At 25.8% G+C, this 14,449-nt stretch overlaps 4 protein-coding genes across 4 annotated transcripts; all 4 read right to left on the bottom strand.

Annotated features, from left to right (window-relative positions):
• Positions 1 to 1,812: 1,812 nt before the first annotated feature.
• Positions 1,813 to 4,475, bottom strand: OCT59_027389 (uncharacterized protein; the record flags this gene model as incomplete). The annotated part of the gene is made up of 3 exons (XM_066136923.1): positions 1,813 to 1,831; positions 1,921 to 1,945; positions 2,057 to 4,475. The coding sequence occupies 3 exons, from the start codon at positions 4,473 to 4,475 to the stop codon at positions 1,813 to 1,815; spliced, it is 2,463 nt and encodes an 820-aa protein (XP_065993358.1).
• Positions 4,476 to 5,481: 1,006 nt separating this feature from the next.
• On the bottom strand, positions 5,482 to 7,251 carry OCT59_027388 (uncharacterized protein; the record flags this gene model as incomplete). The annotated part of the gene is made up of 1 exon (XM_025316570.2): positions 5,482 to 7,251. The coding sequence occupies one exon, from the start codon at positions 7,249 to 7,251 to the stop codon at positions 5,482 to 5,484; it is 1,770 nt and encodes a 589-aa protein (XP_025180230.1).
• Positions 7,252 to 9,840: 2,589 nt separating this feature from the next.
• Positions 9,841 to 10,131, bottom strand: OCT59_027387 (uncharacterized protein; the record flags this gene model as incomplete). The annotated part of the gene is made up of 1 exon (XM_066136922.1): positions 9,841 to 10,131. The coding sequence occupies one exon, from the start codon at positions 10,129 to 10,131 to the stop codon at positions 9,841 to 9,843; it is 291 nt and encodes a 96-aa protein (XP_065993357.1).
• A 1,824-nt stretch (positions 10,132 to 11,955) lies between these two features.
• OCT59_027386 (uncharacterized protein) lies at positions 11,956 to 13,590 on the bottom strand (the record flags this gene model as incomplete). Its single annotated transcript, XM_066136921.1, has 6 exons — positions 11,956 to 11,978; positions 12,050 to 12,208; positions 12,303 to 12,497; positions 12,759 to 12,978; positions 13,045 to 13,283; positions 13,440 to 13,590. The coding sequence occupies 6 exons, from the start codon at positions 13,588 to 13,590 to the stop codon at positions 11,956 to 11,958; spliced, it is 987 nt and encodes a 328-aa protein (XP_065993356.1).
• Positions 13,591 to 14,449: the final 859 nt, after the last annotated feature.

The raw sequence follows: 14,449 nt of genomic DNA, 5'->3' as shown, positions 1-14,449 counted from the left end.
CCTAATTAACTGGTTCCATACTAAAAGTACCAAGCAATATTTCATTTCAATTAGGTAAGATAGCAACGGGAAACCAACAATAAAAGAGGCAATAAGATGAAAAGGTGAGACTACGAATAGTTCTTCGAAGGCTGTATCAAGTTAGCAATAACCATTGACTTTCTGAGATCGAAGAGACATCATTGAAGAAAGTTGTGGTCTTCCTATTTGCCGTGAAAATTCTATCCGTTGAAGAAAATGTGAAAAAGCAACTAAAAATGGGAATATACTGCAAACTTAAAAAGAAGTTGAAAAGATGAATTAAAGCATTTAAATATTAAGCTGTTCGATATCAACACGGAAATTTGTTTTTATCATGAAAGTGGATAATTCCTAAAAAAAAAAAATATTCAATAAAAACAATAAAAAGATCATTCTTGAAAATTAACTATTTTGTTTTTTAAGTTTATAAATATTTTATTAATAAATTTATAAAAAGTAAGTTTGATTATTCAATTTTAGTAATAATTGTAATTCAACGTACGTGATATGCTTGTACTTATATATCTTTTGTGAATTTTTTTTATAAACATAACTAATATATTATGTAATTAAGTATTTGAGATCGTATGTGGCTAAGTTGAACGCTTTTGGCGCTTAAATTGTGGCGACATAAGGCATGAAACTTTTACGTTATGGAGGGCCTTTTTTTTGCGCTGACGATCGAATATTCCTTTTCTCGATTTCATTTTCTGAGACTTTCATTTTAACACATAAATAAGTATATTATTAAATTGTCCCCATCTATCAATTTATCACTATTTAAATGACATAAGAAAGTGCTATTATTGTGAACGAGAATGAATTGGTATTTTTATACCACGTTTCCTTAATAGTCGTCCGTGATTTTCCTTATTAATATTTTATGGGTGATGCTTATTTAAAGGATAAAGCTAAAAAAGTCTATCGATAGTTTAATATTGTATACGGGACGTTAGTCTTCGTGGTATAAACCAGTTATTTCACGGATCAGCGGGTTAAAGCCTTGATCTCATTATCATCACGGCTCCGGCGTTTTGGCGTTTTGGCTTTTAGGTTCTCCAATAATATAGACTGAAGAAGCTGGAAAAGAAATTATAAATTTTATTTTATTTATAATTTCCATGTGAACAAAGTCACGATACATACTACAGGGACGAACTATACGTAAGCCTAAAAGTAATTCTAAATTAAATCGTGAACCAAACCGCCAAATCTGACAGCGCCACCCTGGTGTCGAAAATGATCCAGTGGAGGGAAGTGCTAAGCACATCCCTCCCGAGTAAAAACGGCTACGGAAAGAAAATAAATTGTAAATATAATACTTTTAAATAATCGATGTGAACATGTGATCGCATTACTTTGATCACGTCACGATCATTTGATAATTAGAATAGGAAATAAAATAAAATCTTTATTAAATTTTGTTTATACAGATTGGAAACAATTTAATATATTAAATAAGTGAAATAAATTGATTTATAATTTAACATCATCATATATATATATACATGTTCTATCTATCGTTTCTGACTTATATCACCAACGTTGAGGCAAAAGGAAAGGGTGAAGGAGCGGTGAAGAGGACAGGAAGGAAATAATAGGCAATAGTAGAGGAAAAGGCTAAGGATGGTAAAGGAAGGGAAAGGACGAAAGGGCGAGGGAATGAAAGGAGAAGGGGAAGAGTGAAGTGATGATAACTATATAGTCCATGGAAGAAAGAAAGCGTCGTCCCGTGGACGAAATACTTGTAGTTGCGTACCTGATCCAAAATTAACCTGCCATCTTCTGTTGCTACTTATTTGCTTTGAACCTAAAAAAATACAAAAACATGGTACGTAAAATTATAGAAAATCAATTATTACAATATATGTTTAAAAAAAAAAGTAATAAACAACTTACTTACTCAGATCATCACGATCAAGATCTGTGCGTATTGGAAATTGAAAACGTCGAACGTACCAACGTCGAACGTAATTATATATACACCAACCCTAACCCTACGAACCCTAAGTTATCTATACTTATTGAATATTACTTCTAAATCTAATTTTTTTTATCAAATCATCATCATCAAATTCTACATCATTACAACAAATTTGTAAATATTGTACACCTTCAAATTTCAAATCAATAGAATTTTTCCTTCTTATAATACCTTCACATAACATAATCTTTTTTATACCACCAACCCTTTTAGCATATTTTTCAATAATTTTTAAATAATTTTCATTAATAGAATGACACGTAGGAAATTTCAATATATTAATAGGAATATCACAAGAATTAAAAAACCATTCAAACATTTCAATCCATAATTCATTTTCATTATTATTAGTTCCTATACCACCACCTATACAAATTGATAATTCATTTAAAGAATTACGATTTTCATTTAAAGAATTACCAAATCTTTTCCAAAATAATTCATTATCACTTAATTCACCTTCTATTGATATAATAATTTTTTCTAAAGATTTACATGATCGAAGTAAATCTAAAAATTCTTCAACAATATTAACCAATAAACAAAATTCTATTACTTTTAAATTTTCACATCTCATCATTTCTTCTAATACTATACCACCAACATCATAAATTTTTCTTATAAACCATTTTAATTTTCTTCCAAATCTAATTTCTTCAAGAAATTTTCTATTATTTTTAATAAGATACGCTAAAGAATTATGTGAAGAAGAAGAATGAATATTTTTTCCTGAACAATTTCTAAAAGTGAATTTTTTTAAGGACGTAAATTTTGAATTACGTAATTGAAATAAAGTATCACTAGTAAGATTTACACAATCTTCAAATACAAGTTCTTGTAAATTATTACAAAAAATTATCTCATTTATAAGAGATTTTCCTTGAATTAAATTATTATTATTAAGAGAATTTTCATCATTTCCATTTCCATTTCCTATAGTTAAATGATTATTATTATTAAATACTATACCATAAAATTCTAAACAAGATAATTTTTTTAAAATATTACGTTGAGATAATTTTAAAAAAATATCATGTAATTCATAATATCTTCCAACAACGCATAATTTTTTTAAATTTTTTTGTGTGGATAAAAAATTCACTATCTTATTTGAAGAAATATAATATTTATTACTTAAATTAAAATTATAAGGTAAATTAAAATCCATTATAAAATTTTTTATAGATGATAATTTTAAATTATTTTGTAATGATTTTAATATTTCATCAAATTTAATCCCACCACAAATTAAAGTACGTATATTATCATTATTATTATTATCATCATCATCGTTACTATGATCGTTATAATCGTTATGATCGTTATCATCTAAAGTTTTTTCATTAAATATATCAAATAAATCTTGATCGATACCGTTAAAATTCATCTCGAATTTTTTAAAATCATTAATAAAATTCGTATTTAATGATAATTCTATTAAATTTTTACGTTGATTTAAAAATTTTTTAAATAATTCCATTACTATCGTTCTCTTCGTTATAATACTATAAGGATTATAAGTATATAATGATTTCTTGAAACCATTATTATTGTTGTTGTTGTTGATGATGCTGTTGTTGTAATAATAGTTGTTGTTTAAAGAGACGAAATTTTTTCTTGTATTATGAGGAAATGAATTTAAGTAAATAGAAGTGAAATTAAATAAATCATCATATCTTAAATATCTCAAATATGATGAATAATCCAATAATAATGAAGAGGAAGAGGAAGAGGAAGAGGAAGAAGAGGAGGAGGAGGAGGAATCTTGATCTTCATGATTTTTACCATCCGAATCACTATTATCACCATGATTATTACCATCCGAATCATTATTATCACCATGATTGTTACCATGATTATTACTATCACCATGATTAATATCCCCATCCCCATCATCATAATTATTATTATAAATATAAAAAATCTCTTTATCATTTAATCTTTTCTCAATTTCTTTAAAATCATTTTCATGACAAATTTTTAAACATTTAATATATAAATCTATTAATTTTACTATCCTATTTTCTATAGTATTATTATTATTAATATTATAAATATTATTATTAAATTTTTTTGAATAATTTATATTTGGTATTATAATTAATTTTCTTAAATTATTATTATAATGATTATTATTATTATTACAATTTATAATTTGTTGTGTTGTTGAAGTATTTAATGTATTTGATTGTAATAATAAATTAAAAGGATTAGAATATAATATTTCTATTACATTTATATACCAAAATTTATTAACTAATAAACAATTATATAATGTTATATAATCTTTATTTAAATATGAAAATATTTGTAAAAGAATTTCTGTTGGAATCGGTACTGATTTATCGTTATTATTATTGTTGTTGTTGTTGTTGTTATTATTGTTGTTGTTGGAGTTGTTGGAGTTGTTGGAGTTGTTGTTGAAGTTGATGTTGTTAATAAAGTGAGGGTCATTATCGTTATTACTCATTGTTGCCAAAAAAGATGGAAATCTCGTTTTTAAACGTGAAAAAAAGGAAAAATAAGAATGAGAAAAAAAAACGAAAAAAAAAATCAGGAAATACAAACAAAGCAAGTACTAAATATTTATTATTAACGTACAACATAATATCAAGATCGACAACTACGGATAATACCCAAAGACCAATTAAATGGATAAAGACCAATTAGATTAAACCGGATTTAACATTTGATCTACACGTTTCACGTGCTACAGAGAATGTAACTTGTCAATATAAGTAAAATAAAGAAAATCATGATATGAAAAAAAGAGTTATTGTAGATTATAATATGGGAACGACAAAAAAAGAACGTGATTTATTGTTAACAATCACGATATCGATGATATCGGAAAAACATAAAAAAAAAATTTCATAAGGGAATTGAAAATTACGTAAATTATAATGTATGAATGAATACTCAAAAAGAATTGGTTTCAAGCTTGCATATAAAACCTGTAACTAATTGTTGCTGATTTAATCTAAAACGAGAAAATCCCGATCAAATAATCAGAAATGGCAGGTTGATTGATTATCGGATTAATCATAATCCCGTTAAAATAATCCGTTCTATTTTTAATTTTACGAGAACTTATTGGCTTAAAAAAAAAAATAAAATAAAAATCAAAATCAAAATCATTGATTTATTGATGTTTTGATGCAGCAAATTCCATCAGCAAATTCCATGCTTCAAACTCCATAATTCTTTCTAAATTTATCTAAAAAAGATACTTTTTTATTTAATAAAAAACAAAAAAAAAACAAATGAAAAAAATGATGTAGTGTACGTAACATAAAATATTATCAATCACTACTCACTACCCGCCGTAAAAAAAAAAAATCTTACAAAATAAATCTTAGAAAATTATTTTTTACTCCTCTATCTTAATCTCTATCATAATGTGATTTTAAAAAAAGTAATTACAATTTTTTTTTTTTTTTTTTTTTGGAGAATTCGGCGTAAAATTATTATCTATTTTAATAATTATATTCACCAGTATTTGTAATAGTTTCAATTACGAGGAGCGCTTTAGATAGTCCTTTTTGAGTGATCCTATTACTATTATGTAAAGCCAATCTTTTTAAAGATCCCATTAGTTTAGCGTATTGAGTAATAATACAAAGATATTCATCATCAATGAAGATGGATAAAGGAAATTGTAAAATTTCCAATTTACATTTCATATTTTCAAATAACCAATGTAATACCATCAACCAAAACACTGGTCCAATACTAATGGTTAAATCTTTTAAACTAATTGGAAGAGAAGTTGACAATTTTCTCCAAAAACGTTCATCATCAACTAATTCCATTTCTGCAGAGAAGATCAAACGATTTAATTGACAATTTGATTCCAAGACCTTAAGCACCTGAGGTAATATTTCTCTCCTAATATGAATTTCGATAAGTGTTAAATTACGACAGCATGATGTTGCCGACTCCATCACATCCACCGGTGGATAAGTTGTTGAAAAAACGAAATCATTTGGTAAATCTCTACTATAAAGTAAATTTCTACCTAAACGTAAAACCTTTAAATTTCCATTTGTACTTATAAGATTTTTTAATGGTTCAAGTGTTAAAGGAGTGATATTATTCTGTCGTGGAACTCCTATTAAGAAAGCCCTAAAAATATCATCTATAGGATTATGCGTCTTTGTAAATATGAGCGTTTCTAAATTAATAAATGTCGCATTACCGAGTGGTAAAATTATTTCGTTAGTTATCCCTTCACAATTTGTTACAACTAATTTTTTTAAATTTTCACATAAAGAAATTATAGAAAATATTTTTTCTGCTGTCGGTATTATGTTAAAATCAATCTTATCAAATGATAATTCAGTAAGATTATTAACATGACATTCCAACGCTGTGACTAATCCAAAAACATGTTGAGTTCCATGACGTATACTAACTTTCTTTATATATCTTTGTTCCTTAATTAGATTTGTAATCGAACAGATTATATTAGCATCATCATAAACGTTATGATTACTTAATTCTGATGCAAAATTAAATTTTAGAGTATTAATGGACCTTGTTAAATTCCTGAATGTATCCAATATAACGATATCATTCCTATTCGCTCCACATTCTAATGTTTGTAATCTTTTTAAAGAAATTTTAGAATCTTCAAAAGAAAGTATTTCAATTATATCTTCTTCAAATAATGATAAATATTCTAAAGCTCTTTTAACGTATGATGCATCCCTATATGGTCTAAATCTACTAACCAATCTACTACCAGCTATATCCGGTGCGTCAAGGAATCTTATTACGTTAAATGATAAATCTTCTATACTAGAAAATTTACTAAACATTAATTTAAATAATTCCTTAACAAAAACTCTTAATATACTTGTTTTTTCAAATCCCGCATAACGTTTTTGTATACCCTTATTAAACCCTTCTTGAAACCATACAGAACTAAAATCATAAAGATAATCATATTGAAGACTTTTAATGAATAAAGGATATTCAAATAACGTTGGTTTTTGAGGTGGTATAATTATAATTCCGTAAGATGATAAGATTTTTTGAGAATCTTTATCGAAAAATTTCGAATAAGTTTCGATAAGTTTACTTGATGGACGAGTTAAAAGTTCGAAAGGTCGACTCCATAAAAAAGATACTGCACAACTAGCCCAAAATTTATTCACTAATAAACATGAGTGTAATATTTTTATATCATCTTTAAAAGATTTAAATATTTCTTGAAGGGACTCTGCTGGTAATGATTGTACCATATTATTGTTAAATTTTTAAGGGAAAAGGGGATAGAAAGGAAGAAAATAGATATATAAAAAAAAATTTTTTTTTTTTAAGGGGAAAATTATGCTAATTATATACATTAAAATAAAATAAACAAATAAATAAAAAAAAAATGCATGGGAGTGCCAAGCCGTAGATTTATATATTATAGGGAAAACTAATTCCGTATGACAATAAAGAAATCATGTATTGCCGATCTTTGCCGATCTTTATTTTTTTACCAATTCATTCTAATAGTGTTAAATTAAAAATGCAACCAAAATATCGGCTAAAAAGCATATTCGCTGAATACGTAATATTTACCATAATTTTTTTTGTGGTTGATTCACCAACAAAAACAACAAAAACACAATTGTAGATTATTTAATCAGATTAGTTAAAGGCGTATTAAATGCTAGACCAAATTTTTTTGAATACAATACAAAAAAAAATATTAAATTATTCCACATATGAAATCAATGTTTTTTAATGTGTACAAGTATTTTTATTTTGAAAATTGATCAATTGATTCAATACCTCTCTATCACGTGACCAAATGGAGTGGGTGAAATCCTATTTGTCACTGATTATTTGTCACTTACATAACCTAAAATGTTTATTATATAGTTAGTATAAAAAAAAATAAAAGAAACTTATTTACCTAAGTAGAATATAATAATATTTTTGTACTTTATCACTCTTAATTACACAAATCACGTGAGAGTTGTTTGTTTATGGGGCAGTTGAATAACTTGAATTGATCGAAGACGTCAGATATTTCTTATCCCTCATGATTTTAATTTGTACTCCATTGGTTTTTATATTGTTTGTAAACAGGCTTAATTTCGGCGAAATGATATTGTCGGTCTATGCTACAAATAAAAATTTTACAAACTTCCCGTTAACTAATAGAATTCATTAAAATTTACCGAATTTTAACGAATTTTACTCAACTCTTTAATTTTAACGAATCTAGGAAAATGAAAATATTTTTTTAGGCTCTTTCAATAAATTAATATTACTTGACTTTGAATACGAAAAGAAAAAGTTAAAAATGTAAAATTCAAACGGAATTTTTTAATATAATATTTTCTATATATATATTCTTCCCGGCGTAAAATTATCAGAATAACTTTACTTCCGATCATAGTTTATATAAAGTTGTAATGCTTTGGTTTGTTTTTGGTTTAAAAATATACAGGACCCTGTTAGTTCGTTACAAATTGACTTTATTTGTAACACCCCGGTTGTATCTTTTGTCCGGTTCTAGAATGGAACTGTACTTGGATGTTTGGCTTGTGCTATGTCACATTAAATTCTGTTTGTTGACAAAATTTTAAATTTCATGGAGGTATTATCATGTAATTAATCGTTACTATCTAATTTGTAATTCATGTCTATCCCATTATTTTAAAATTTCTTTTTATTTACGTAATCATTAACCGTTTAAAATATTAAAATATGAAATTTCACAAAAAAAAATTTTCCAGTTAATTTTCAACGCCAGTAAAATTTAATTTATCTTTTTTTTAAAAAAAAAAATTATCGAAAAAGAAAAATCGTTAAAACGAATTAAACGTATATCATCGATTCTAAATTATATACGTAAAAAAATTATGCTAAATATATTTATTAGAAAATTTAAATTATTATTTAAAATAATTGAAAACTGTCAAAACTAAAAAAAGTAATTAGAGGTTGGAACCGATTAACGTTAATCGATTAATTAATCGGTTAAGGCGGTTAATCGGTTAAAAGTATCAAAAAATCGGTTAATCGACTAATTAACCGACTAAATTAACCGATTAATTAACCGACTAATTTAGTCGGTTAAAATAATATGCAGATCATTTTCTCAGATTAGATGATTTTTTATCCCGAAATTCCGATAAGAAGTTTTTTTTAATATACAGTATTGACAAACTTGTCAAAAAAATAAACCCATTTAAACTTTTTATTAAAACTTGAGAAATTTTAATTTATTATAAAAAAAATTATACAATATGGGTGATAATGAAACAAATGACATTTTTTCAGAATATATTGATTATAGACCTATTGAAAATGAATCTCTATCTGGTCATTTATTATATATTTTTTTGTAACATATTTAAATGCTTTTATAAGTATTTGTTTTTATTTTAAGTTATTTATGACGTAGCTAAATGTCATGTGATATATATTATGCAAAATATTCAAATGGGCGGCGGAATAAAAACATTCCTAAAAACTTGCAATTCAATTCCACTATCATTAATATTGTTAATTTCCCATTTAAGTAAACCTTGAATTAAAGTCAGTTCTCGTTTCCCATTAAAATTTGATATAACTTTTTGAAATAATACATGTATATTATCCATATAGGGTGCAAAATTTATATATTAACCGATTAATTAATCGGTTAACCTCATCACAAATTAACCGATTAATTAACCGATTAATTAACCGATTATTATTCGGTTATGGTAACTGATTAGTCGATTATTAATCGGTTAAGGTTTTTTTGGTCGGTTCCAACCTCTAAAAGTAATACTATCCATGATATAAAATTGTATAATATATAATAATATTAATAATATGCATTGTTATTTTTTAGACGGCGCTTGATTAGGCGTAATTCCATCATATACTGTATCTTGCGTATCATAAGTATTTAAAGTTGCATTATTGACATTATCATCTACATCTGCATATGTTTGAGGAGTCATAGCATCGAAAGGTTGTGATTGATAATCAACAGGGTGAAGAATTTGTTGTTTAATCAAAGAGTGAATATGATGATGATGTGGAAGTTGACAGTCAATAATGTGAGATAAATTGATACCATTATTTAAGCGTCGCGCGATTTCTAAAGAGCGTAAGGTAGATAGTGTCATTTGGTAGAGGAAGATAAAATTCAAATACAGTGTTTTGAGGCGCAGGAATGGTACAAATGTTCAAGGTCTCATTAGACATTTCAACGTTATTATTTTGAAGATTATTATTATCAAGGAATTGTAAAGGTGTAGTTTGATCCATATCATCTAGAGTTGTATAAGTTGTATAATTGTTTAAATTCATGTTTTCCAAATGATATATTTTATTTCCTCATAATATGTATAAGATATATATATATATATTAATCAAACTATCCAATAAAACGTTACATAATCATCAAATTTTGATGTGATAATTTGAATAAATTGATTTTTTACGTAAATAAACCTTGTATATAATTGTCAGAAACTAATCTTTAAATGTATTCTATAATCGTATAACAAACTCCGTCCATACATTTACTGTATACAATATGAATGCAAGTTGGCTTTTTGTGCTTGTATACATAATTGTAGATCGCTTTTAATTTAATTCATTTATAATTACTTAATGTATCACATCTTGGAATTTAATAGTTTAGTGTTTGACTATTTTAGGGCTTTTTTCTTTTTTCTTTTTTTCTTTTTTTGTTTCTTTAAATAGTAAATATTTGATATTTTTGGAACTTTTTCTTGAATGTATCAAAATTTTCTTAAATGTATCAAAGAACGAAAGTTGTTATACAAATAATTATTAAACAAATAATTATTAATAGTAAAAAAAATTAAAAATTACCGAGTTATCCTTAAATAATTTTATGATATAATTATTTCAACAATTTTACGTTCAAAATTTATAAAAACCTTAATTATTTGATCCCAAAATAAAAAAGTAGAACCATTGATTGACATTAATAGTCAAATATCCTTATATTCCTCACATTTCTAAAAAAAAAAACATTTATTGTAAATTATTTTTAGTTGATAAGTTGAATATACTGTGCCTTATAATAATTGTCAGTTCTCGACTGGTCTAAAATTGAGTATATAGTAAATATGTAGTGAAAAATGAGCATATAGAATTCTAAAATTAGGTAGTCCTAAACGGTCACAGCAATTTTTCTTTGGAAATTGAATTTCAGGGCTGGGCCCAGCATCCGAGTTTGACGAGTTATATATAGATAAATGATTAAACTTTTAAGGACTAGTAATTTTTTAAAAAATTCCCACCTAAAATTATCAGTCTATTGGCCCGATCATTTCACGATTTCACGTCAGTAGTTCTGATGACGCTAAAATTTCAAAGTAAAAACACATTGATAGATGTCTAACCAAAACTTAGGTTATTCTTTTTTTTAGTTAAAGAATAAGTACGTTTTTATCTATATAAAGTAGGTCAATTATCAATTAAAAATATATATATATATTTTTTTGCGTTATTGCGCCACATTATTTTCAAGAAATATGCTATTATTAATTAATTGGAAGAGGAATTTCAAGAAATTTTAACCTTTCAAAAAAGAAAAAAAAATAAAAAAATAAAATTTATTCAAAGTAATTGCTATTTAATTACGCTGATATAAATTTAATAAGCTACAAAGATTTCTTTGAACACTACCTCCCTTTTAAATATTTTAATTGATGCTAGAACCTAATATAATGATACGTAAGTATGATAAAAAAATTTTTTTTTTTTTTCTTTTTAAAATTTTATCCAAAAAAAGCACATCGTTACGTATAAATAGGACGTGAAAATGTGACGTCAGAAAATAAAATTTTCGCAGTAAAGAATTCTTCAAATTATCCGAATTTTATGTCTTTCCTCAGGGTCTATAAAAAAACATTATTTAATAAATTTCAAAATAAATTTTATACAAATTATGTAAATTATAACTGACCCATTTTTTAATCAGAAATAATACAGTTTTCTAGATCAAAAAAAAATTTTAAATTTAAAAAAAATTAATGATAAATAATAATAATAATTTATTTTACATACCTAAACTTTCACTTAATAATGTTAATTCTTTTTCTTCGTCTATTACAATTTTAGTGCTCAATTCTTCCTGTGTTAATGTTTCATTTAGCTTCGTAGAATAATCGATTTTTCTGCTTGTATAACAAGATAATGGATGATTTTTAGTAATAGGTTCGTTATCTAAAAAGTTTAAATAAATAAAATTGGATAAAATATACTTTTTACAATTAAATAAGAATTAACTTAATAAAGAAATTAATTTTTTTTGACTTACTAGGAACAGGTATTCTTGAATCATATTCTAGCTTAAGAAGTTTATCACCACAATCATACCAAATAGAAAGGATTTCTACTAATTCATCAGCTGTTGGTCTTTTATTAGGATCGGAATCCCAACACCTCTTCATTAATCTTACATATACAGGTAATGTGCATTCAACAATTTTTGGTCTCAATCCTTTACAAATATCTAAGGAAAGGTCAAAATCATGAGATCTATTGTTGAAAGCAGGAATACCAGATGTAAGTTCCCACATAATAATTCCAAAAGAATAAATATCAGCAGCTTTAGTATATGGCTTCCCACGCAATACTTCCGGAGCCATATAAGGAATTACTCCATAAATTTCATTTGTATTAGCAGTTTTATCTACTGGTCCACTTAATCCGAAATCGCTTATAACATGAATGTCAGGGTTATTTAGAAGTACATTTCCACTATGAAAATCACCATGAACTAAATTACGCTTGTGTAAAGTTAAAAGTGCTTGTGCGATATACATTAAACTAGAATATTTTTCAAATAGATTATTTTTTTTTATTGATAAATTAGATCTTAGATTTCCTTTTTCCATTAATCTCATTACTATCATATAATTTGATGTTTCTGGATCTTGCGTTATTCCATATATGTATACAGCTGACGTATAACATTGTAAATGATTTTTTAACTAATAATTAAACAATAATATTAATTAAACTAAAACAAATATGTACTTTTTTAAAGAATAACTTACTTCGTTTAAGAAATCATCATTAATATTTGATGAATTATTTAAGCTCTTTAATACAACATGAAGTCCCCTTTTTTCATTTTTACTAAGTGGTGATTTAACATCTTTTTTTTTTGCAATTTCATAGTCTTTACTATTAGACTCAAAGCTTTTATAATACCTTATCCATGTTTGGGCTCCATAATCCCAATAAAGTATATATCCATCTAACAAAATAGCCTTATAGACAGTACTAAATCCACCTTTAGAAAGATATTCAATATTTCTAAATCTATTGTAAGAAATCCATTCTATAACTTCAAATTTGTTTCTTGCTTTCAATTGAGTTTCTTGAATAAACTTGTCAATATATTTATTTCCACTAGTCCATTTATCGAAATCATGTTGAAATCTTTTACTATTGCAATTTCGGCACCAAGCATGATTGGTTTTTGGTTGTTCACAATCGGTACAAAAACCATATCTATCTATCCTATATTCATATTCACTCAAAGTATTTGAATTATTATTTCTAAAATTTTTGAAGTTCCTATTAGACTTTTTAGACATGTTAATTTCTTTTGCAAAATAATTAAAATAATTTTTTTTAATTGTACAAAATTTAATTTATATTTTAAAACGTCTTACACAAGTTGATTTATTTAGGAAACCTTATAAAGAATAATGAACAGATTTACGTCATTTCGGAGTTACGATTGCGAAAAGAGTGTTACATTCGATCAATGAGACTATTTTCAGCAATGATAGTAACATCACTATACCAAATTTGATTTAAATTTTTTGGTTACGCGATTTTGCAAAAATAATTCTTATGAATACATATTAAGGAAAAAACATTTTTACGCGGGCTTGTAGCAACGCACCCTCCCTTTTTGGTAATTTTCTCATTTCTTATCACGTGACATCGCTAAATTTTCTGATTTTTGAATAAATGTCGCATAAACTTTATGTACTGTACATATTATAAAGCTTTTAAAATACACGTACTATACGTATTTTTTCTTGCTCTACAACTTTACTTAAAGATCAAAGTATAGTTTAGAATGGTGTTTTTGACTTTTATATATGAGATATTATAAAGGGTGCGTTGACTGCGTTGCACCTGCGTATGACCGCCGATCTGCAGAATCGGCCTAAATTAAGGATTTAACAATTTAACTGAAAAAGCGTGATATTTATTGCTTACATGTGCGGACTGATAAAAAAAATGAAACTTTTACTTTTGAAATAAAGAATATCGTCATAAATACAAATAAAAAACGCGAAGTTAGATGAGTTCTTAGCGTTCCGATGGGTAAATGGTTTCATGTTATTTGTATATTAAATATAACAAGTAAATATTTTTATTTAATTTTAAAAGTTTTAGCGTGTAGAAAAGTTTTAAAAAATTGTAAAAAGCTTGAACTTT

The sequence above is a fragment of the Rhizophagus irregularis genome, chromosome 7, assembly GCF_026210795.1.
Source record: "Rhizophagus irregularis chromosome 7, complete sequence".
In the NCBI taxonomy this organism is placed as follows: domain Eukaryota; kingdom Fungi; phylum Glomeromycota; class Glomeromycetes; order Glomerales; family Glomeraceae; genus Rhizophagus; species Rhizophagus irregularis.
This window is presented reverse-complemented; position numbering and strand designations above follow the sequence as displayed.